The sequence below is a fragment of the Microplitis mediator genome, chromosome 7, assembly GCF_029852145.1.
Source record: "Microplitis mediator isolate UGA2020A chromosome 7, iyMicMedi2.1, whole genome shotgun sequence".
Classification (NCBI taxonomy): Eukaryota; Metazoa; Arthropoda; class Insecta; order Hymenoptera; family Braconidae; genus Microplitis; species Microplitis mediator.
The window spans coordinates 5,184,409-5,210,504 of NC_079975.1; the positions used below are offsets into that span (position 1 = coordinate 5,184,409).

Here is a 26,096-nt window from a genome sequence, read left to right on the forward strand (position 1 = left end):
AATTTCGAGAACGGGTCATTTGAAATTTCCATTTACTAATGCAAGTGCAATAAGGACCGTTTCGTTTGTTGACATGTGTGTAAGAAAGAGAATAGATGGCATATATTCTTAAATTAAATTTTATATAGTCATTGGAAGTATACACAGAGAAATAACTCTCGTTTGAAATTACGCTCTCATAGAGAAGCCGCGTTTGACATCTGCAGAAATTGAAATAAACACATGGAAAAATTACTATGGTCACATTAAAATTTCCAATGGTTACAGTGATTTTTTATATAATTATCATCAGTTTTACTACGGCCATAGTAATTTTTCCATGCGTTTATTTCAATTTCTGCAGATGGCCAACTCGGCTTTTTATGACACCGTAGCTTTAAACGAGAGTAATTTCTCCGTGTACTTCGCAATTTTCATCATTCCATACAACAGTTAATTTAATAATTTAAAAAAATTACCAAAAACTTTTTTGTGCCTCTATTTAGATCCGAAATGAGTTCAAAATTTTCCAATTAATTTCTCATGAAATAATTTTCAGGACAATATTAAATCAGCGCGGGAACCGGCATTAAATTTAAAAAATGACAAGTAAAATTCATCGGTCAATTATCTATAAAATTTTCATAGAATTTCTATGTCTCACATCACTAATTGTTACTTTTTTTCAACCAACATCAAAACTCATACCCTTAACTTTTCTCCATAGATCAAATTTTAAACTATATTTAGATCTAAATAAATTTATTTAGGACTAAAGCTAAAAAAATCGGACCTTGAAAGTAAAAACTAAAAATTTTATTTTTCAAAAATTTCATAACTTTATAGATAAAAAAAAATCAGATCCCAGATTTACCTGAACCAGTATAGATCTTTTAGATCAATGAAAATTATAGTCAATCTGTAATTAAAAAAATCTTGAGATCTAAGTCGATCAATTGGACGTAAATAATTTTTTCCCAAGTATCTAATGCATTGAATAAAATCATAATTGGATCATAAATAATAATAAAATTGTAAAATGGAGCAAAATAAAAATAATGTGTATCGTACAACAAATACCTCGGATACTTTACCTTCTCTTCTCTCAACAATTATCATTTTTCGTCCGACATTGTCCGAAGTATATCTCTTTACAGCAAGCGATAAATTATACACGCGGTAGGGATACATTATAATACCTCAGCTTAGTCCAGGTTGAGTTAAGTCTGCAAAAGTCGGAGTGAGATCATCCCAGCAGAGGACTAATGTAGAGAAAGAGAATCTTTCAGCCGCTGGCTGCCGGATCATACACATGTGAACGTGTGTTGCCCGCGAGTTTAAATAAAAAAAAAAAAAACATTTACTATGTATGTAAGTAATATAAGGAAGATAAAAAATAAATAAATAAGACCAAGAAGAGGGATCGTGGTGAGAGGGCGGCGCCACGTTTGCGCCGTAAGAGAAACGTCCAGCTGAAGAAAAAATAAAAAACGAAATAAAAAAAAAAAAATTGGCGGCGAGACTGGCTAACATGGAATAGCCCTTAGCGTTCTTGGGGCCGGTACGATAGCCGACTCTTTTAGGCTGATGGACTCTCCTCTTACCTTCCTACCCTTCATCACTCAACGCTTTTTACCCTCCATCTCTTTCCCATCCTATTCTTACTTCTTCTCATACTCATACTTTATTTGTAAATAAAAAAAAAAGCCAATTACTGATTTCACATATTTCTCAAAACAATTTTATTAGTCATTAAATAGTACAAATTATTTACTTTATATTTATATGTATATGTATAAATTTAATTGACTCATTTATCTAAGATTGTTATTTTAAAACTAATTATTAAAACAATTTATAAGTTGATTATTATAATTATAATTCCATTGACAAAAAAAAAAAAGTCGAAATTTTTTTCTTTGCTCTAAATAATTCATATATATATATAAAGTAGTTATATATATATAAATTAATTATAAATCTTTGGATGTATAAAATTTATATACAATATGTAGAATCTCATTGATTAAAAAAAATTAAAATGGATACAAGCAGTCGCGTAACACTTACGTAGTTATATATACATATTTATGTGTTCATATGTTCGAAAAAATTTTTTTTTTATTATTTGTAGGTAAGATTGAGTGACTGATGTTGCTGTCGTTGGTAAGTGGTACGGAGCAGTCGATAAAGCAGCTATTTTATTAAAATATATATATATATGTATATATATAATGTATGAGAGACAATGAGTATGTTATCGACTTGTAGAAAACTAAGTTATCATGATCTGTCGATATTAGTAGCCAGCGATGTTGATGTTATCACCGTCAGATCCCCGCTAGTTTTGTTAATTGTGATTGGTTCTAATGGGGGCACACTGTAAATAAATTAAATTATTTTTAATTATAAATTTTTAAGAAAGTTAAGTATCAAAATTACGACTATAGTTTGTTGACGTCATTAAAAATATTTTTTGTTACATATTAGCCTTAATAGCCAAATTGACTTCAAGATGATGTCAATTCACTGCCGCAATTTAATGTCAAGTAAAATGCAGTAAGTTGGTGAGCAAAAAATTGACGCCAATTTGATGGAAGTTTTTTGTGTCGGCGACAAGTTGCGGCAGTAAATTGAAGTCAACTTTCTGGGAAAATTGATGTCAAATTGTAGCCAGTAATTATAAAGTGTGGAGTTGACGTCAAATTGATTGCAACTAAGTGACACTAATTTTTTGACAAGAAACTTTTGATATCAGAGAGTATACAAAATTTTTTGATAAAGACCATGTTCGTATGACAGGAATATTACAACTTTTGGTAGTGATTAAAAAAATGATTGAATAAGATGGCGGAAAAATTCGAAATACCTAAAACTTACGTAAGATTAGTTTGTCGATTCAATACCGCAGCAGAGGGTAATGTGATGGGGGAGTGCGCGTGACCCAATTGCGTTGTTATGGAATTCATGTAATCGTCTTCAACCCTCTCAACACTCCCACCCCTATTCGTGAGCATGTTCAAGTGCAGCTTCGAATCCACTGCAATCATTACATTACATCGATCATTCTAATTTTTATTTACCAACGTATTGAGCAAAACTACATCATTAAACAAGTATACGTATATATAAATATATGGACATTAGAGTCATGTGTGGCAAATGTGCGCAAACACATTCATTTCGGAGTGAAATTCATGGGCTTGCGCACTCTTACCCACAGCTCACACTTTCCCTACTTGACTCTACGTTATCAAGAAATTAGAGAAAGAATAAAAATTTGAATTTTTTCTCATGCGAATGTCTGTCGAAATTTTTGATTTTCCACCGTACCCTCACCGACAAATATAAATGTAAAAATTCGTAAACTTTTTCATCGAAAATCAATTTTCTAAGATAGAATTGTTTTTAAAATACTTCGGTATTTCTCACTCCTCATATTTGCCAATAATTTATTATATCATTTTATTATTTTAATCCAAATATAACAGATGGGATTCCCGTCCCTATATATATACATATATCTTTTATTATATTGTTTATCCCCACACTATTGTCCACTAGCCCCTTCTATTCTCTGTGTACACACATCATACTTCGGCGCGAGATAATTCGCCGCGCAAGCGTGCAATTTCTATACCACACATATATATAAATATATATTACGCGGCAAAAATACAAGGAAAAATACTCGATATAAAATAAGTTATCGCGTTTATTCATTTTACGCTGACCAATCGCTATCATTTGATCCAATCACTCGCACATGGTATGTCCAGCCCTCCCTTATGTCGTCAAATTATCCGCCATCATTGAAATATATATAAATATATATAATTCGAGCAATAAATTGAAGATATTAACAGCAGAATCATTGAAATACAACTCATTTTTAAACTAACTTAAAAATTCCCCCTCCCCCTTTCTCTATCTCTACCCCTAATTGCTCGATAAATAAGTAGTATATATATATATATATATATATATATATATATATATATATATATATATATATATATATATATATATTTATTAACTAAATATTTTTTTACCATCCGGGGAATTTGAAATCAACAAGTTTATATAGTTAATTAAATTTTAAAAAATAAATATATAAAACAAATATTATCTTATCCAAGTAGATCAATCAGAACGGATTGTATAGACGATAATAAAAGTTATATATGTATATATATATATATATATATATGTGTATATATATATAAATATATAGAGATATTGCTCACCAAAGACTCACCGAGTAAATTTTGTTTCATCTCGGATTTATTTAGTCCAGCACTTGGTCCTGCCAATACGCCAGACATTCCTGAGTGATTTTTTGGTTTTCTTTTACGTGTTTGTATTCCATCTTTTTTCATGCTCATTGGCCTGTTTACCTGTTAATTTAAAATATTTTTATTTTTTTTGTAATTTTAAATTAATAAATAATAATAATAATAATAATAACAATAATGATTATTATTATTATTATTATTGGGATTGTAAAACTTTATGAAATATAAATATAAATAATTTATCAGTTTTATCGTCTACCATTTTTCCATGTTTACATTTTCAATTAATTTATAAATATTTTTAACGATCGTAAGATATGACGGTGAATTTTGCCCATTGCAAAAAAAAATAGTCCAACAATATGTGGAATTGTTATCGGTAGAGAATATATGCGGGTGATAAGCAACGATTACTTATTGAGATCTTTATCAATATATATATATATATTCTTTGATGAGTATGAACTCATGTAACAAAGTTCTTAGTACATTTTTTTTATATATTTATTATTAATACTATTACAGTCGACTCGTCATAAGCCTAGTCTAGGAGACGTACGGAAAATTTTTCTTGTAATTTCAGTCTTCCCACTACCGTACGTTTAGTTTTGTTCTCGACTACCCGTTATAAGCCTGTTTTATTTTATATAATTTTAAACGTCATATTTAGATTTTGTTACATACGCGACTATCCCGATTTTCCTGGTGCTTATGGCGCTAAAATAAATACTTATCTTTTTACTCTAATAATAATTTAAATGCAAAAAATTATAATGATAACGGTATTGATTACAGTGATAATAAAAATAATAATTTTATTGATCAATAAAACTTTTCAATTGTAACAGAAGCTTTGGATGTAATGAATGATTACATTTATGAATAAGAAATTATATTTTACTTAATAATGATTAAATTATTATCGGCGAAACATAGATAGTAAATTATCATCATTAATTTGTGTTGAAATAATATTTAGATTTATTTAGAAAAATACATCGCACCGTCACATTTTCGTAGGGGAGACCGGGGCAAGACGGCCCACCTGGGGCAAGAAGGCCCACCTCAAAAATTAACCAAAATTTTTTTTTTCTTGTTTTCTTTTGATTATCACAAATTTAGATTATTTACTCATTTTTAGCCCGATACGTGAAACTTGGGGCAAAATGAACCACTCAAAAATTCTAAAAGAAAATGTATTTCATAGTATTATAACCTAGTCATGATTAATTTAATAGAAATATCATTTTTTGGTTAATTATATGGATTTGGATTAAAATAGAGCATTTGAAAAAGTTAAAAAAACCAATAATCAATTTTCTACAGAAGTGAAAAAATGACTCGTATTATATCAAAAAAGGTTATTTCGAGTAATATTAAAGTAAATACAGTTGTTAAAGAGAAAAATATAAACATTTGTTACGCGGGAAATTTTTTTACAATTAAAAAAAAAAAATTTTTTTTTTTCATTTTTTTTTTCGGAGGGGGCCGTCTTGCCCCAAAAAAAAAAATTTTTTTTCAGGAGCTTCACCAAAATTTTGCCGAATTGCGTTCAAGTTGGACAAGAGTAAATCGACTTGATGGTTAAGAGCCACAAATAATAATAACCTGCTTAGGTGGGCCGTCTTGCCCCGGTCTCCCCTATACCTGATAATGACCCTTCCCCCTACTCCTTGACCCTTAAAATATGCAATAAGTGGGAGCGTACCGAGTACCCAGAGTACTGAGTTATAACTAATACTTTTCTGTTTTTCAGTTGAGCCAAAACCTTTCAGCACCAAGCATCACACTGAAAAAAAAGTTTTTTTCCTCCCAGGATACAAAATATTTTTTCTCCTCGACGGGCGGAAAGCGTCAACTTTCGTCCCGCTGTGCAAAACGAAGTTGCCGCTTTCCGCCTCCGTCGAGGAGAAAAATAGCATACACTCCTCGGGAAGTAAACAAGAAAGCCTCAGATCACATGTTTGTTGACCTCGGCTTCGCCTCGGCCAACAATTACATGTGATCTGAGACATTTCTTACTTTACTTCCCTCGATGTGTAATATACTATTATCAGAGTATTTTAATATCCAGTATAAGTTTCTTAATATTAAAAAACTGGTATTTTTCCCCTGAGAATACCTAAGTTTTTTCTAGAGCTAAAACTTAATGCTGCGTTACCATAGCAACCGCAGTAATTATAATTACATCCTAATCACTACATTTTATAGAAATTAAATTTTCCAGTAATTTTATTATAAATACAACTTTTAAAATTAGTAGTTAATTTAATATTATTAAAAAAAGGCTTGTAGTAAAATAAACATTACTTAAATATGTGTCAACTGAGTGAGGTTAAGTCAGCCATATTTTTTATTTTGGTATTTTGCTGAGAAGGAAACCGAGTTTTTTAGCAATCAGAATACTTATTAGTGTGGGAAAAAAACTTTGGTATTTTAAAAACTAGAATACCAGGTTCTTTACGGGAGGGAAAAATTTTCTAGGTGGAAAAAAACTTTTTTTTCAGTGCAGTTGGAGTTTCAAATTTAAATTCTGTTTTGCACGACTAATGATGCGAAGCATCAGTGTGCTTTACGATCGAAAAATTTTTTTCGCCTCACTTCGGCAACTATTATTATCATTCTGATAATTTTGTCTGTCAGACTAACACTTTATTGTCTGTCAAATCATAATTATAATTATTCAAGTATGTGTCAATTAATTAATCATTTGTGAACTCGTATTACTATTATCTCTGTATCAATAAATAACAAGTTAAACAATAATTTGCGTTATTATTCACACGGAAAAAAAATGTAAGTAAAGAATACTCAGATTCTCATCAACAGCGCGCCTAGACCGAATCTCAGTAAATATTATGGAGTAGAACATAAAAAATTAATAACAGATGCATTTTTTTGACAAGTGTCTTGTAGTTTTTTAAGGTTTAAGTAGTAATTTTAAAAATTACTACTTTCGGTAAATTTTACTACGGATATAATCTGAGTTCACTCCGAAAATTTTTTACTATGGATTAGTAAGAGGCGATGATGACAATGATAGATTTTAATTTTAATTACTCCGGTATATCAAATAGAAAAAAAGTTTAAATATGGGAAATTCCGTCGGTAATTTACTACTGTACAAAAAAATCTCAGTTACTTCTATTAATTAAGATAAATTTTATTACAAATGATTTATGATGATAAAAACAATAATATTATTGTTGGTTATTACAAAACAATCACCACGTGCTAGATAAAAATAGTAAATAAATTTATCAATTGAAATATTTCATCGATTGTATGTACAATTATTAAAGTCAAAATTATCTAATAGATAAATAAACGGTCTATAATTATTCATAATTTCCTGAATCGAGTTTTTATATTTTCATGGTAAAAGTTCATTAAACGTCAATCAATCAATCAATTATTTTTATAAATAGAGCTATCAAAAAATGGAATATTTTATCGCTTCAATCAAAAGATATTAAAGTGGCGTATTTTTACTAATAAAAACTTATCTCAAGAATTCGCATACATATATAAATATAAAATCTATATATATATAATTTGATTACACATGACACAATTGTCATGAAAGCCTCAAAAACCGTTTGATTTTACGATAGTTACAAATGACTCACTTTTTTCATCATTTCCGTCCTTGTATATTTTAGTAACCTGTCAACCGGAAATTACATTAAGATGGAAAATAAATAAACGGAACTGAATCTCAGTCCTCAGTTAAAATAAGAAAAAAAAATAAGAAAATGTCTAGAATATCACAGGTTTGAGAGGTGTCAAAAATAATGATCATAAATTTTTTTGTTTGTTTCCCTGCAACCCTTTTTCAATATTAAAAAAAAAACATAATAATAATACACTAAAAAAAACCGGGGTAAGTTCAAGCGATGTAGGTTTTAAAATTTTTAGTGTTAAATTTCAACACCTTCCACGGTGTTATAATAACACCGCGGAAGGTGTAAATCTTCTTTACCGATGTTAAAAAATTTCACGGTGTTAAAATATTTTTCGGTGGTGAAAATATTTTTTACTCTGTGAATATTTTTACTTGCTCGACTTACTTATCTCGATCACACAGTTAAATAGTGTTTTTATTGATTAATTAAATTATTCGTGATTGAAACGGTGGGCGTAAAATTGTATAATTTTTAAATAAATTACGTAAAACATAAATAATTATGTACATAAGTACATAGCAAATTTTAAATTTCCCCAGATAATATTCATTCAATTTTTATATTTTTTTACACAGAAAGATTGAAACCCGACTGGTTACTGTTCTGCATCCGACTCAGTACGGTGCTGGAAAAAAAATGTTCGATTATGGTGCAGCACCACCCTGATTACTGTGCGAGTCCTGATTAAGTCGTGTGCGCATATCACTCAGTCAGGTTCTGCATAGTAATCAGTGTGGTCATGCACCACAATCGAGCATTTTTTTCCAGCACCGTACTGAGTCAGGTGCAAAACAGTAACCAGTGAGGTTCCAATCTTTCCGTGTATACATTACACATTTTTTTTTTCTAATTTTTATACGTGGAATTTTTTTTCACACCGATTTAACACCGCAAAGTTATACCTCCTACACCGGTGTTAAATTGAGTCCATTTTTAACATCGTTCTTTTTAAAGTCTAATATAATGATAATAATAATAATAATAATATTAAAAGTATGTATAGAGGAAATGACACTTAAACCTGCGCTAAGAATACAAGAGCCTTAAATAAAAAAAAAAAAAAAAAAAAAAAAAGAAAAACAGAAAGACTAAAGACTAAAACAAAGAAAACGTAGATGGAATAAAACCATAAATAAATGTCATAAAGTTCAACGAACTTTGTTTGCATAAGTTTTTATAACATATAAAAATTATTTAAAAAACAAACGGATTTATATTTTTCATAAGACTTGACTACAAACCCAACAAAAAAATTAAACAAAATAATATTTATATGTATACTTACATTGTGAAGTTTATAATAGAGTCCACATGCATTACAAACAGGTTCTCCATTATTATTCCTCCGCCATAACGTTGTATTACTTGTATTACAATTTGCGCATTGTATCCCGGCTCTTCGTCCACTCTGAAATAATAATAAATAATTTATTATTTGCTAAGACATTTCCGTGATTGAATCCCCTAACACTTCCAGTCCCTCGTCAACAATTAAAATTGTTTAATTGTTTGAAGAGTTTGAGGACTAAAAAAAATAAATAAAATAAAATAATGGGCGGTCCCGTCAGGTAAGTAAACTAGAGCAAACAACACCCGCCGCGTCCCGACCTTTGTTATTTGCTCTGGTTTGAGATAACAAGCGTTCTCGAGAGCACAAACATTACTTAATATCGAAGTCGTGTAGTCGAGTATTATAGTACAAGTCGAGAGAGGCTAAACCCTAAGCGTCCATAACGCGGACTCTTATCAGCACAAATACCCGTGGCCTCGTTTAACGATGGACAATTTTTTCGGTATCAGCTAAATAGATTTTATAACTGGACACTTTTTTTTTAGCCGAACAATATCCGGAACCTGCGACATTTAATTGGATCACAAATTTTCGAATTATTTTAATAAAATGTAATTAAATTTTTTTTTTTAGTTGCACTGTTAAAAAAGCGGCGTTGAAAATGGGCTCAATTTAACACCACGCGGTGTTAAAATTAAATAACATCGGTGTAGGCGGTGTTAAAATACCGGTGTTACATCGGTGTAAAAAAAATTCTACGTATAGAAATTAGAAAAAAAAATGTATTGCATGTAAAAAAATATAAAAGTTTTCTGAAAATTATTATTTTGCTGTGTTCTTATTTAAATAATTATTTATTTAAAAATTACCCAATTCTACGCCCGCCATTTCTATCACCAATAATTTAATTAATTAATAAAAATACTATCTAACTGTAGTGATCGAGTAAGTAAAAATATTCACAAAGTAAAATATTTTCAACACCGGAAAATATTTTAACACCGGTAAAGAATATTTACACCTTCGGTTTTGAAATTTAACACCTACACTGCCCAAACTTACCCCGGGTTCTTTTTATAGTGTAGTGAATTAGGCTTATAAGCTGTAAATATACATGAATCACTTTATGATTTAAGCACTTATTGTGACCTTTACGGTTATTTGCCTAAGACTTTGTCATATCCAGGATATTTTCTACGTCTTCATTTTTACATAGACTGTATCGTACTTAGTGTACTAATTCCTTATGATCTAAAGAAAATAAGCTGTAATTTGTGTAGAAATATAAGTGAGAAATAAATTTTTTTTACACAAAAGGGAAAATGATTTTTAATGGCTTTCAAATTATTTTTTTGGGACAGTTTGAGTGTAATAAATCGAATTGTTTTAATTTGAAACACCTAAGTATTTTATTGTCATTTAAATACATGGCATACCTTAATTACTTTTTAAATATTTGCCTCTCTAAACATGAATTAGTGAAAATAAGTGAATATTCACTAATTTCAAGAAGTGGTTCGGTTGGCACTCAGAATTAGTAAATATTCACTTATTTCACTTATTCATGTTTAGAGAGGCAAATATTTAAAAGGTGATGATAATGTATTTAAATGACAATAGAACACTTAGGCTCAAACCGATTTTGTACTCAAGTTAGGGATCCCTTGTAATTCATTTACGTAAATGCTACTAATTTTTTTCTAATTATATAGTGGTCTATATTTTTACATAAATCGAAAATTTTCACCGTAAAATTTTGAGATTTGACTTTATTTTCAGTGACATTTTCAAAAAAGGTATTTTTTAGATGGAATTTTTAGAAACAATTTAATAGATTAAGAAGATTTACAAGAAACTGTTCTATTATAAATTAAAATTTCGTAATAAGTATAGATACACTGTGAAAAACCGGGAGTTTCAGAGTTTTGAATAAAAGACTCTCTGTGTACAAAATAAACAAGGAGGTTTTTTCAGAGAAGTTATGTGAATTTTATTTTAATCCGAATTTTTTCCGATCCGTAATTTTAATCCCGTGAAAAATGAATCATATATGTCTATATATAGAGTACATATATAAAAAATGCTTCAACATTAGCCATTTATGAAGTATATATAGATCATATATGCTCCGTATTTGAATTGCATATGTTTCATATATGAAACATATAAAAGTGATCTATTTTTATGAAGCATATACAGATCAAATATACTCTATATATAAAAATTTATTACTAAGGAAGCATATATAGATTATATATGCTCCATATATAGATCATATAGGAATCACATATGCTTCATATATAAAACATGTGAAAATTATCTATTTATGAAGCATATATAGATTACATATATGCTTCATAAATAACCAATTTTCATATATGAAATATATGATCTATATATAGTGCATAAAAGGCTAATTTTCATATATGTTCCATATATGAATCATATATAGGATCCATGTGGCCAATTTTTATATACGATCATATATGATGAATTTATCACAGGATGTTAAAATAAACTTCTTTTCGGAGTGAATTTCACTCTGATGAGAAAATTTGGTCAGTAAAAAATCATCTGCTTCGCTTGGTTCCAAATTTACCTCGAATTTTATCTGTTCTCCTAAAATGAATCAGTGAAAAGTACTCCAATCAGTGAATATTCACCACGAACAAGTCCCAAATATATCACTGATTGAATCATACTTCCCATACGAAAAAAATATATATCCGGGCAAATCTGGAATATGTTACATATATGTTGCATGTATGTAATATATTCCAGATTTGCCCGGATATATCCAGATATATATTTTTTCAGTATGGGTTGGGACTGATTCGCGGTGAATATTCACTGACTTACAGTATTTTTCACTGATTCATTTTTAGAGATCGCGTTTACTCTTGAAAATTTTTTTACAGTATAGAATCATGAAAAACAGAAAACAAAATAAAATAAACTCACCGCAGCTATAGTTTGTTTCATCTTAGAATTATATCTCATCGTAGCTCTATTCGCCCCATTAGGTTTGTTATAAATTTTACACGTATTACATAGAAAGTGTCCAGTTCCATCTCTTCTCCACAGTGTCGTCATATTAGCTGCACAATTAACGCACTCTTTTGTTTCAGTCATAACAGAGCCATCAAAAGCTTCATCTTGCAAACTCGCCCAGGGTGAGGATCCATTGCTCGCCGTAACATAACCGCCGCCGTTGTACATAAGACCTGCGGAATCGGTTGCCGAAATAGTCGCAACACCTGGGTAACCCTGTACATACTCGAGAGTCGGTGGTGATGCTGAACCAGCTGGTTGCCAAAATGTTTCTCCAGTTTGCTTGACATACTGGAATGTCGGCGTGCCAGCTGATCCGTAAATCGTAACTTGTGATCCCGGTGAACCCGGTTGTTCATGATACAACTGTGTCGTTCTTCCACTGCCGATTAGTGACGAGGAAGACAGCGTAGGATCACTTTTTATGTAAACTCCAGAAGGTGCTTCAACCTAAGATCAATATAGAGTAAATAAACGGGCCAATTTGTTGATAAGTTTTATCTTTTACTTGATAGTTACCTCAGAATTTCTATTGGAATGTCCTCCCGGATAGTTCAGGTAAGCTATTTCCGGTTTGGCATAGCCGTAACTGTTGCTGTGCTGAAAACTATCAGGAACATACTGGGCATATTGTACGGCCTGTGATGGTGGCAATGGAACAGTCTCTAAAGTCGTGTAAGTACTACTCGTTTTTATGCTTTCAGACGCTGCGGCAACTGCTGCAGCAACGTCATACTTAATCGCTGCCTCCGAATAACCTGTCGGGACTAATTGGTGCTGCGTCGTCCGGACGACTTCAACGGGCGTCGAATAAGAAGCAGGCGACCCTAAGACCGTTGATCCCGATTGAGACATCGAGACACTGGGTTCGAAGTCTTCGGAACTGGGTGACTCGTATCTGCTGTTCACTTGGCCGTTTTCATGGGGACTGAAACGGTGTGACTGAGGATGGTGATGGTGGTGGTGGTGATGATGCTGCTGCTGACGACGGAGATCTTCTTGCATTCGCTGGACTTGGACAAGCATTGGGATTTTTCGGCCGTCTGTTCCCTCTGAATATACGTACACGCGATCTACTTCTGGTCTTTCTGCTGTTATGTATCTGAAAATGATTAATCATTAGTTGGATAAATGTCAACAATTTCTTAGCAATGCAATTGATACAGTGCAAACTATATGTCAAGTTTTTTTATACGAGGGTCCTGTTTTTGCACTAAAAGCTGTCATTCTTCCCCTGCTCCTTTTTCCGTGTGAGTAAAAATAAAAAACATCCAAATTTTGATTCAAATTATTGAAAAAATTTCACCCCAATTTACAGAAAGTCATCCGTCAAATTTTTAACACAATCACTCATGATTAAATATTTTACTAGGCCCATTTTAAACTTCATGTACTGGAGTAATGAACTACAATTAGCAATAAAAAAACTTACTTTGGTGGTTCTTTGAGTGACAAAGTAATAGGATGACCATCGGAATTCTGTGTCTCAACTTGTAACTCATTCCCATTATTAGAATAAACAACCTGCTGATGCTGATTACTGTCCGTACTGTTGTTATCAGCCGGCAAATGTATATAAGATTGTTCTTGATAATGAGAAGTTTGTTCATTATGTTGATGATCTGCAGTTTGTTGCTGCTGATGAATTATCTTATGATTCGTTTTATTTTCCCCAGGACTAGAAACTGGCGAGGGCTCGGAGTCTTCGGCAATAGTTTCAGTAATATGTCCAGTGGTGGTAATCGTCCTGACGTGCCGACGTGTCGTCGTAACGATCGTCGGTCCATTGACAGGACTTCCAGCTCCGGCCTGTTCTTCAGCCGTCCGCGGAATCTGCGGGGAAGTTTCTTCAGGATGACGCGCCTCCCAATCATTTTTTGTTTCCTGCTTCAGCGAATTCTCCTTCATCGTATCCTAAAAAATATTTAAATATTCAAAATTACATTTCATATTTTTTTAAATCAAAATTTTAAATTCAGCCGCCAAAATTTTTCAGCTTTTGCTAGAAAGTGGATTAGAAAAAATTTAAAAAAAAAGACACGCGACTTAAGTTTACACAAAACACACAGCGCACACTTATATTGATATATATGTCCACATAAAATGTATAAATGTGTATATATATGACGACACACCTTGTCCGTCATAAGAAAAAAATTGTTCAAGACCAACGTCGGTTTATTTGCTAAAGAACGCGTCACTTCCGCTCGACAATGTCAAACTTTAACTTCCGCCGCTCAATATTCACTAATTGACTTTTTTATTTTTATTTCTAAATCTTTTTGTCTCCATAAAAAGACGGATAATAATAATAGTGATAGTGGCAAATATAAAAACTGAAAAAAAATTTTTATATCCCGGGAGATTTGAATTTTTTCACTACACGGTAATTAAAAAAATTAATTATTTACCTCAATAGTTGCGTGACGCATCGAGTTGCTTATTGTTTAACAAACACACGGTTATTTATTTAAAATTAATGGACTGGTTCGATATAAAAGACGTAAGCGAGTGAGGGTAAATCGGATCCCGATAGACCGATGAGTTTACGTCGGCAATCTGATGGTGACTGACGGAGAACCTGAAGAGCTTGGAGTAAGTGACGAAGTTTGAAAAAAGGTGAGAGGAGATAATGAAGAGTTACGAAGGTGGGGGTGGAGGTGCTGCCCGTGGAGGTGGAAGTGGTCGTGGTGGTCGCGTGTCAACTGAACTCATCTTAAAAGTTAAACGGTGATGCCTTCTCTGTTTAGTTTGCAGTGACTATTGTTTTATTGGAGTGAGTTTGCGTCTGTGTGGGATCGGTGATCGATGATGATGATTATTGATGGCTGGTAGAGATTACTGATGACAGGAGTCTGATATCTGAGAGCTGGACGGAGAAAGGTTGGGGTTTTGAATGAGAGAGAGAATAGGACGAATGGTTGCACGGGAGCTAAAGTCGTGACAGTGCTGATTGGATACCGTCCCCACCGTTATTTCTATTGGTCAGTAGACTTTATTGCTGATTAACTGCCCGGTGAACATAAAAGTCGGTAGTTCTGATGTCTGGTGGTTTTATAGAGATGCGGGAAAAGAAATTATTTTTATGGAAAAATATGTACTTTATGTTTCCCGCCGATAGAAAAATTTTAATTAGTTTTTGATAGGAATAGTAATTTAGTTGATTTTGGAATAAAGGTTCTCTCTAAAAACGAATTAGTGAAAATCACTATTTGGCAGTGAATAGTCACTTATTGCTAGTACAAAGTATACCACTATTTGAATTAGTGATATACTTTTCACTAGCAAATAGTGAATAGTCACTAATTTCACTATTTTATATTTAAGAGAGTTTAGTAAAAATAGTCAAGCAGTACAACTTTACGCTGTAAAATCGGGAGTTCCGAATTTTAGAAAAAATTACTTGGCATACGGAATAAATAGGGAGCTTGTCTTTTTAAAGGAGTGAATTAGAGTCAATTTCAATCCACATTCACTCCGATTCAAAGTTTTAATATTGAAATAAACTCCCCTTCGGAGTGAATTTCACTTCGGGGGGATCAAATGAAGAAATAGTCATTCGCTACGCATCACTCAGGATTTAATTCATCTTCACTCCGAAATTTTTTTCAGTGTGTGATTAGCCAGTTCCAAAATCTAGTAACAGCCAAATTGAAAGTGGTTCTATTGATTTGTATTTTTACGCTATGATTCTATTTTCGCATAATCTCGTCCTTTGTTCTAATAAAATGACGGATTGAAAACGAAATAAGGTACTCGCGGGTAATAAGGCCTCGCGGGTAATAAGGCCTGTCGGGTAATAAGGACTAAGTGACAGAAATGATATTTAAAATAATCGCCTCCGCTAAAGGCTACTCTAGTAGAAGGGTCTTGCATAGAGATCCCGAGTCGAAAAACAAATCCGGATTCAAATCTCATAATTCTCAATGAGGTTTTTAAGGATCAAATTAGAATTTTAAGATTGATAACAGTATAGAAAGTTATCCTAGTTTAGTCCTCAAAGTAGTAGTTACGACCCATTCTACCACTTTGAGGACTAAACTGGAATAACATGATCTGGATGAGAGCCTCAAAATACTCAAAACATACAGGAATAATTTTATCCACATTTGAAGCTCAAAAGTCTCATTTGACGTATTCTCTCTCCTCCCTTTTCTATCTAAAATTTTTCAAAGTCCGAAATATAACTTTTCATTCGTTGAAGATATTGAGCCTTTAATTATTATTTAAAATCGATAAATTATTCGCATTTAGACCTGATAGTTCACATTAAGGATTTTTAGTAGTACTAAAGTAGAGTTACTTTCTGGTTGGTAAATAAAACATCAAAGGAATTGAGGCTTTTGAGAATTAAACTAGACTTTGTTTTTTGACTCGGGGTATGTTACGACAAGTTTATACAGTCCCGATACCACGTTCCCTGTCTTCTATATTTCATCATCCGTCATATGCTGTCGTAGCGCAGAAGAAATTTTAAAAAACAATCTAGTCTTCTGACTCTTAAAAAGTGTTGTTGCTAAATTTCAGTGATGATTTATCTCTAATACCAATTTAATTAAGTACAATTTAACTATTACAGTTTGTTTAACCCGTAGGCCTTATTGCCCTATCGTAGTAAAATAAGGCCTATTCGTATGGTTTTTGTAAAAGTTTAATTTTTTGTTTGTTTATGGTAAAAATTACCATTACTTCATTATATTTTATGGCTAATGTATTGAAATAAAGATTAATGATACATTTCGATAATTAAATGCAGTATTTTCGATTCTATTCAAAATCTCCCTTAGCTAGGCCTTATTACCCACCAGTACCTTATATTGGATCTTGATAAATTTTAAGAGTAGACAGACGTACACTGTAAAAAATCAGGAGTGAATCCAGATTTTATCTCAATTGAAATTCACTCTGTAACTCGAACTTCCGAAGTCTTCAAAAAAATCATTCCGCCTACGGAATGAATAGGGATTTTTTTTTTTTGAGCGGAATAATTTTGGAGTAACGCGGATTTTATTTAAGTCCGCATTCACTCCGATTCGGAGTTTTAATATTAAAATAAATTCTCTTTCGAAGTAAATTTCACTGCAAAGGGATCTCCATGAATTCTTTTCAGTTATAACTGAACAATATTTCACTTATATGTGTTGTAGTCACTCTTAATACAAAATTTTGATTGCATACCTCAACCGCGAAGCATCACGTGAATTCCGTTTAAAAAATTTTCACAGTAACTTCTAAAATATTTAAAGATTTTTAAATTTTAATCTGTATAAAGTAAGAAAAATTTAATAATTCGCATAAAAAAATATCAAAAATATATCAAGACTTACACCTGTACCCAAAGTATCAAATATTTGAGCTTGCAGTTTTATATTTATTTTTTTATACGAATTATCTAGAGGATTAGTTTATCGAGCAGTTAAATTTATGGCTGAGATTTTGTATCGACTGAAAAATTCTGCGGATCAATTTTATATTTTTATTGACATCGGCATTAAATTAATTTAATAAAAAAATTGAACTCTATTTTTTTAGTCTAAAAAATTTAAATAAAAAAAATCAGAATAGAGAATCGTTATATTTTTTTAACCATAATTTATATTACGGAATAAAATATGAAAATATAAATAAATTAATAAATGAATTAGTGCAAAAAACATGAAACAATTTTGAAGATAAAAATAGAAATAGAAATAAAAAGCAAACTATAAATTACGAGGGATGTAAAGTGAGAAAAAAATAAAAAAATTTATTAAAGTCTCTGGTGATTGACACAGAGTTAAGCGCTGCAGAGGGGTACGTTATTTATTTAATGATAAAGTTGCAAGCCAAACGGCGTTAAAGAGATAACAGTGTTGTAGTTTTTAAAAAAACCCGGTACATCTATATATAAATGTACTTTTTATATTCTCTCTCGCCGATTTCCAGCCATCAGGCATCACGAGCCGCCATTTTGTCTACACGTATCCCCGTGTAAGAAAAAATAAACATCACCCGAATAACTTCGTCATTGCACACCCTCGGGTGCAATGACTCACCAATATTTGGCACACCCGCAGCGATAGTAAACAAAAAAATGTTTCTCAACATAATTTTTCACTCTCTATTTAACACGAAGCCGTCTCTGATTCATAATACTGACTAACCTAACTACAGTAGTTAAATAATAATAACGACTCATTTATGTTCATAAAGTATGACGTATTTAGTATGACTACTAAAATAAATCAAAGCTTAAAAATCACAGCCACTAACAATAGGGAAAACTTTAGAAGGAATTTAAAGAATTTTAATTTTAATTTCTAAAATAAATATTTAAATTTTAAAATCATGAGGTTTTATTCCATGGTGTGCATTGTTGTGCTTCATGTAAATTTCAACAAAACTCATCTTAAAATTTAATTAATACCTTGAGCAAAATGAGCGACAAAAAAAAATTAATTTTCATTAGCGTTTTGACTTTTCTATAAATTATAAAAAACGTATGGAGTACTTGGGGTAAAATAAGTCGGCTAAACAGAGGAATTTTTTTTTTTAATTGGGGTAATCGCGCGCGAAAAAAAATTGTCTAATAAATTTAAGGTAAAATGAAAAAATTTTTGAGTAGATAAAAATGAATTGTAATCAATCGAAGACAGTAATTAATTAATTGAGTAAATTGGGTGTAAATCTCGTGGTGCCCGAGTGGGTTTTGTTATTGAAATATTTTTTCTAAAAAGATATGAGGGCTGATAGGCGCCGATGATAGGTCGGGAGTGAGCCTGAGTGTTGTCAAAATAAGCGACACACTATCGCAATTTATCTCGTTTCCCATGATAATATATGAGATAAAACTGCATCATTACATTAGCAAAGTATCTGCTAAAATGATTATTTCAGTCGAGTCACAGCGGCCATATGTGCTTACAACCCTACTTATTATACACAAAATTACCGTATAAATTTTTGAATTACTCATAATATTTCACTTCGAACAACAAGATAAATATCATTCTAAAAAAAAAATCTGTAAAATAACCGCGACGATAATTGATAAATTTAAATATTTAAATAAGTGAGTGAAAATTATTTTGACAGGTTTAAAAATTTACTTTATTGTTCTTAAGTGAATTTTAATGATAATTAATAAGAAAATTAATTTGAAAATAAAAAGAAAATTTCAGTTAAAATTAATTATTAATTATTGTAATAATTAAAAGCCAACGGTTACATCATCGGGTTTATCTACGATCTAGTAAATGGTTAAAAAAAAAAAAGTGTCCCGTTATCATGAAGATACTTGTCAACAAAACGTCTTAAGTTAATATAAACATATATATATATTTATATATATGGAAGAAAATAAGAGACAAAAAGTTAAAATTGTCTTTCTCATTTTTAAGATCTTCAAGTGGATCAAGATATCAGCAAATAAATATCGATTCTTTGTAAAATAATTATTCTTTTAAATAAATTTATTTTTTATATATATAAATATATGTAATGTATTGATCGATGATCGTATTTGTAGGACTAAAGTCCAAGAACTTATTCTACGGAATTTCTCAGTAATCGCGATTATAGATAACAATCAGTTTTAATACGTAAAATAATAAAATAATTTAATTGACAGGAAAATTTTTTTTATTGAAAAAAAAAATGTTACTTTTTTTTTGATAAAGTTAACAAGAATTTTTTTTTTTTTAATTGAAATTAATTTAAGAGACAAAGAGGTGATGAGTCTTTGAATGTGTGTTGAGTGTTTTATGTGGGTTTATGTAGTTTTAAAAAGATTTTATGAGACGTTTATTTTACAACGTAATTGCACTAAAATTTACAATACTAGGGATTTGAACGTATGACGATTTATAATATATATATGTATGTATGTATGTATAAATATGTATAGATGTGTATTTTGTCCGTGTATAACATGATTAATAATATTACGAGAAGTGTCTTGTTTGAGTAAATAAAGCCAAGAAAATTTTATTTTATAACTTATTCTTAGTACATTTAATGTCTATAAAATATAACTTTTTTTTAATTTATATATATTACGAATACCCTAGAGTGTTAAATTTTAAGAATATTTAGAGTAGAATTCTTTTTGAGTACAAAATAAATATAAGGGAGCAGTAAAATCAGACTATTGCAAATTCTGTACAAATTTTGGCGAAATTTTGTCTACGACCCATACGAAAAAAATATATATCCGGATATATCTGGGCAAATCTGGAATATGTCGCATATATGCAACATATATATAATATATATATAAATATAAGTCTCATATATTTAGATTTGCCCAGATATATCCGGATATATATTTTTTTCGTATGGGGAGTTATTTTGTAAATAGACGGTCTATGTAATTTTTTTTTTTGATAGAATTTATAAAATTTGTCTTTTATTTTATTTCAAAATAAAAAGAAAAAATAAACAATACGGAAATTTGAGAAAATCAAATTTGGATTAATAATGAGATCTGATTAAATCGTAGATCTAACTTTTGAAATTTCAAATTTATAGACTTATTACCATCAGCAAGTCTCTTCTGAGAACCAATATTTTGCTCATATTTATTTAATGTGATGCCTAGATTTTTTTAAAAATCGAAATTTGGAGTTTTTACAATTTTTCTTTTTTTGGCTGTGGGTCACGTAGCAAAATAAATTTTTTCCGTACAAGAAAAATATTTTACATTCGAAAATATCTGATATATATCAAAGATATGTTGCTGTCTAAATTCATTGACCCTTTCGTAGATCTAGATAAAAAATACCGAAAAATTTGATCTCAATTCAAAATTATTTTTTCTTTTTTATCAAAATCTTAAAATTTATTTACAACCCAAATATATTTAATTGACATATTTCTTTATAAAATATATTTTATTCAAAATCTTCACAAATTCAATTGAAAATTTTAGTGACCGACTAATATATACGCAGTGAAAAATTTTGAAAACCTAATTTTGATACTTGAAGCTTAAAACTGAAAAGTATCAATAAGTATATTCAATAATTTATAAGAAATACGGTAAAAAAAAATTTGATTTAATATATTCCTTTTTGAAATATATATATATATATATATATATATATATATATATATATATATATATATATATATATATATATATATATATATATATATATATATATAGAATGAGAAAGATAAATAAAAATACAGATGAATAAATAGTGACGACTTGGACTTAGGGTATAAATGGTATTTATTTTTTTGTACGTTGGAAAAAAAAAGTTTAAATTATTAAAAGAACTCATTAAAAACACTTAAAAACTGAATATTGAAAAAAAAATGTAAACGGTAATTCGAATACCTACGGGCATTAATATATTTACTCGAGTGTCCAAAACCGTTTAATTATCCAATGACAAGACGTCACTGTAAGTACACGAGGCATTACTTATCTTTCGATCATAATAGCTTTACGGACAAATAATATTTCAATACTACGCGGTGTTTTAATAAGTAATTAGAAATTTAAGCATTAAAAACTAAAATATATTCAATATATAGTGATCTTTGACTATTAGTAATTACTTAAATCATACGTATTTAATGTATGTAATTTTTTTTTTCTTTTTGAGAAACCGAAAATACATAGAGACATGTACGTATGTATAAATAAATATTAATAGTATTTAAGTGTTTTATATATATATATATGTATTTTATATTTCACAGTAACTAGTCTGTGTAATGAAATTTATTAATGATTTATTATATTAATGCACAAACATTCGATATGTATTTATTAATATATACATCACGACCATATGTGAGTATTTTATGTTTTAAGTAAAAATCAAATAATTATTATATAAAAGTGTTATATATTTTATTGAATATTAATATGAAAATTGATTGGATTAAAAATTTTAGTCTTTTTTTAGTTCAAAAATGTTTATTTAATTCTTTTAGTTTTTCGGAATATTATGGAAAAAATTTATAAAGTTCTTTAAAAATTTAATTAACAAATTTTTTTTTACACAACAAATTTGCTGCATTAACTATAAAACATTACTAAATATATTTTATATAAAGATATTTAGAGCAATACAAGACTTAATTTTATAAAAAGATTTTTACTTCTACCCCAGGTCAAAAAATAATTTGATTTTGACTTTTTTAACTTAAAACTTTAAGTAAACTAAATCAAATTAAGGCCACGTTGACTTGAATTCAACTTAAATGATTTAAATTTAAGTCAAATTCAAGTCCAGTTTGACTTCGATTCGAATCAAAAATGTAAGTCAATTAAGTCAAATCCAAGACAACGTGACTTGAATTTGACTTCGTTGGCGTAAATCGGTACTGAGTAAGACAACAGTCAAAACCAAATTAAAACCAAATGTTCTCTCAAAACATAAATAAGTGAAAATAAGTGAATATTCACAAATTCCAAGTGCACACCGAACCACTAATTTCAAAAAGTGGTTCGGTCGGCACTCAGAATTAGTGAATATTCACTCATTTCACTTATTCATGTTTAGAAAATTTTGTTCATATTTTAAAATATGTTTTTGATTTATCATAAAAAGAATTTAAATTTGTCTTTGTCTTCCTAGACTTGCTTTATTTTCAATTTTCAAAATTACGCCAAAATTGATGTTAATTCATCAACGGAAAAAAATTTGTACGAGTTCAAATAAACTACTGGCAAAAAAAATTCAAAATTTTTGAGTTGCTGCGCATACCGCCAACTTGTCTATCTCTTTCTCTTCAAAACATAATTTTTTTTTTCACAATTAATAACTTATTAGCTATCATATCTTCTCGTGATAATAGATTCCCCAAATCTCATTAATTCGATAAATTAATTAAGAAGCAATTCATAAGTGATTTATAAAATACTTAATTAGTCTAAGAGCAATTTACCTCTTCAATTACTCCGATAAAAAAAAAAATTTCATGACTTATTTATCATAAAAAAAAATTATTGGTCGCCTATAGGCAAAAGAGAAAATATATAAATATATTAATCCACCCATTTTGAATATTAATATTTCATTTGAAGCAATATACATATATATATATATTAATACGCTACAATTACCCTGACATTCGCATACCGTCCGACGGCAATTATCGTAAATATCCGAAGATTAATAACTAATAATTCAAATTAATACGATTAAATCTAACAAAAAAATAATAACATTCACACACATAAATATTATATATCCACACATATATATGTGTACATCTATTATGGAATATTTAAATAAAATCAATAATAATTAATGAATAACAAACATTATTATCGCTATTGCCTGATATTATTCTTCATTATCTTATATATACAGCAACGGTAATATGTGTTTAATGATTAATAAAATATTATCTGGGTGATGAGGGCTATCGCACGTCTTTCTGGTCGACGGATAGTTTCAAATCAGACGTATACCTGAACGTTCATTTCCAAACGTCTTTAATAAATTTCATAAAAAGTTGTTACCGCTGCGTGTACAAATTTATAACATAAAATTATATAACTCAATTCCACATATTTTCAAAAATCAATCACATATGCTCGCGATTTTGAAATTTTCAAATGTTTCAAAAATACTTTTAGTTTTTGTAACCTAGTTTGTGGGCCAAAGTGATCGTTTACTTCTGTATATAATAGAAAAAAAAATTGTGTGTAATAAAGTTTACTCATAAGTGTACCATCAGGTGAACGGATTAATATTTAGTCGCGGGAGTCAGTAAAAAAAAAATGTGTGTGACAAAGTAAAGTGTTTTCTTAAACAGCTTGGCAACTTGTAGTGTAGAAATATTAAGAAATTTTATATTACGTTTAATAACCAACGAAATCCCACTTTATATATACTTAATATTAAATATTATATATATATAGAGTATATGTAACGTCTGGCCCCCTTCGAAAAAAATGATCGCGCATTATATTATTGTACGAGAATGTTGAATTTAAATTTAACACGCAGGTTCAACCAACAGTGTGTCGTTCAATGTTAAATATATATGTATATATATATATATATATAAATATATATTATGCTTAAGATGAACTTTTGATACGTGGTACCACTGTAAAATTTAATAACCGAAAATAATAATAATTATTTTTATAATTAATATTTACATTTATATAATAAATATGAATTTAAAGACATTGAAAAAAATATATGACCTAAATATATAGGATTTTTTATATATTAAATAAAAAATTGCTTTTGCGACTCCGGCTAATGGAAGGATCATTAACAAATCTATTAATGAAATTTAATTACTTGGAGTCACGTGGTATTGAAAAAAGACATTTTTTTTTTTGGTTTTTATAATAAAAAGTAAAATATTTCATACTGATTATTTATTGTTAATTACATAATTTATATTAATTGATAAATTGAACACGTGAGTTTAAATATATACTGAGTTAAAAATTTATGTGAGAAAATATTTATAAATGTTAGTGTAAATATTGAATTTATAATTTATATTAATATTAAATTTAATTATAAATTATTTCACTCACCTTGGCTTTGATTATAATTAATTTTTATTTATAAAAAAAAAAAAAAAAAAAAAAATAGATTTAAAATTTTGTAATTACACTCAGATAGCGGAGGTGATTTTTGATAAGTATCTTTTATAATTATGGTGATCAAAAAAAAATTTTTATGTGAACACACAATTTTAGGTCGTTATAAATTCCTGTAACTTAGTTTGTAGACGACTAAAAAGTCTCTGCCAGCGTTTTCTGTATGTTTGTAGTGTAGACGGCAATGCCCACTTGACACAGGTGTGATCCAAGGTGTTAATAAAACGACGATGCTGCCGTCTAGGTAGCGATTCTTATATTTTTTATTTACTTTTTTTTTTTTAAATATACTAAAATTTAATGTTTAATTTTTTTTATAATTCGGATATTTTTTTTACATATTTTTTGATAAATATATACAAGCGAGTTATTAAATAATGACTTCAGTACTTTTGTGTCCAATTAAACTTTTGAAATAATTATCAAATCGTATACATTTAGATCTGATTAAAAAAAAAATTTTTTTTATTTCAAAGATAATTTTTTAAATATACCGCCAAATTCAAATTATTTCCGGTAATTCAATTTTCGCGGGCAAATTTGTAATTTTATTTTTAATTACTTTTTTTTTGATGACTCGAAATTTTTTAATTTTAATTTTTTTTATTTTCCCGCTGTCTTGGAGTTCGAAATTCAAATTTTTTTTTTATACGATTGGAGAATTTATTTGAAAAATTGCGCGAAATCTCAAATTTTGTGACCCTTTCAAATACTGATATTTTTATTTGGGGAAATGATTTTTTACAAGAGACCGGGGCAAGACAGCCCACCGCCAAAAATTTGACAAAATTTTTTTTTCATAGTCAACTTTCTATACGATTGATAAATTTTTAGTCTTCTGAACGCTGCGCAATACTTGGGGTGAGATGGCCCACCCCCAACATTGGCTGATAAAAAAAAAAATTATTTGTCAAGGATACTTTGGTAATTTGGCGATTAATAGGGATTCAGAAATAAACAAAAAATATCCGGGATAAAATGGGACAGAAAATCTAATGTAATAAAATTTTTTTGATCACAATTATTGAAAAATAGATAAAGTAATTAGTCTCCGCTGATCAAAATCCACAAGAAATTACTTGATTAGTCAGGCCGTCGTGCCCCGGTCGTTATCTAAAAAATAGTCAGACAAAATTTCTAAGATATCACGCAAATAGTCGACATTTATTAAGATCTTAATGCCAATTACTCGCATTATTTAAAAATTTTCATTTTTCCGATAT

The 26,096-nt window shown here is 29.5% G+C and overlaps 1 protein-coding gene across 5 annotated transcripts; it reads right to left on the bottom strand.

Moving 5' to 3' along the window:
• Positions 1-1,810: 1,810 nt before the first annotated feature.
• Positions 1,811-25,086, bottom strand: LOC130672527 (trans-acting T-cell-specific transcription factor GATA-3-like). Of its 5 annotated transcripts, none has more exons than XM_057477189.1 (8): positions 24,808-25,086; positions 13,735-14,216; positions 12,822-13,404; positions 12,213-12,752; positions 9,246-9,368; positions 4,238-4,376; positions 2,860-3,019; positions 1,814-2,359 (listed from the first exon to the last, which is right to left on the bottom strand). In XM_057477189.1, the coding sequence occupies exons 2-8, from the start codon at positions 14,208-14,210 to the stop codon at positions 2,263-2,265; spliced, it is 2,118 nt and encodes a 705-aa protein (XP_057333172.1). In that variant the 5' UTR covers positions 14,211-14,216; positions 24,808-25,086; the 3' UTR covers positions 1,814-2,262. The 5 variants fall into 5 exon arrangements, with proteins under 5 accessions (XP_057333173.1, XP_057333175.1, XP_057333172.1 ...); XM_057477188.1 differs by lacking the exon at positions 24,808-25,086 and adding an exon at positions 14,714-14,888; XM_057477190.1 differs by lacking the exons at positions 2,860-3,019; positions 24,808-25,086 and adding an exon at positions 14,714-14,890 and having other exon boundaries at positions 1,811-2,359; positions 4,227-4,376.
• Positions 25,087-26,096: the final 1,010 nt, after the last annotated feature.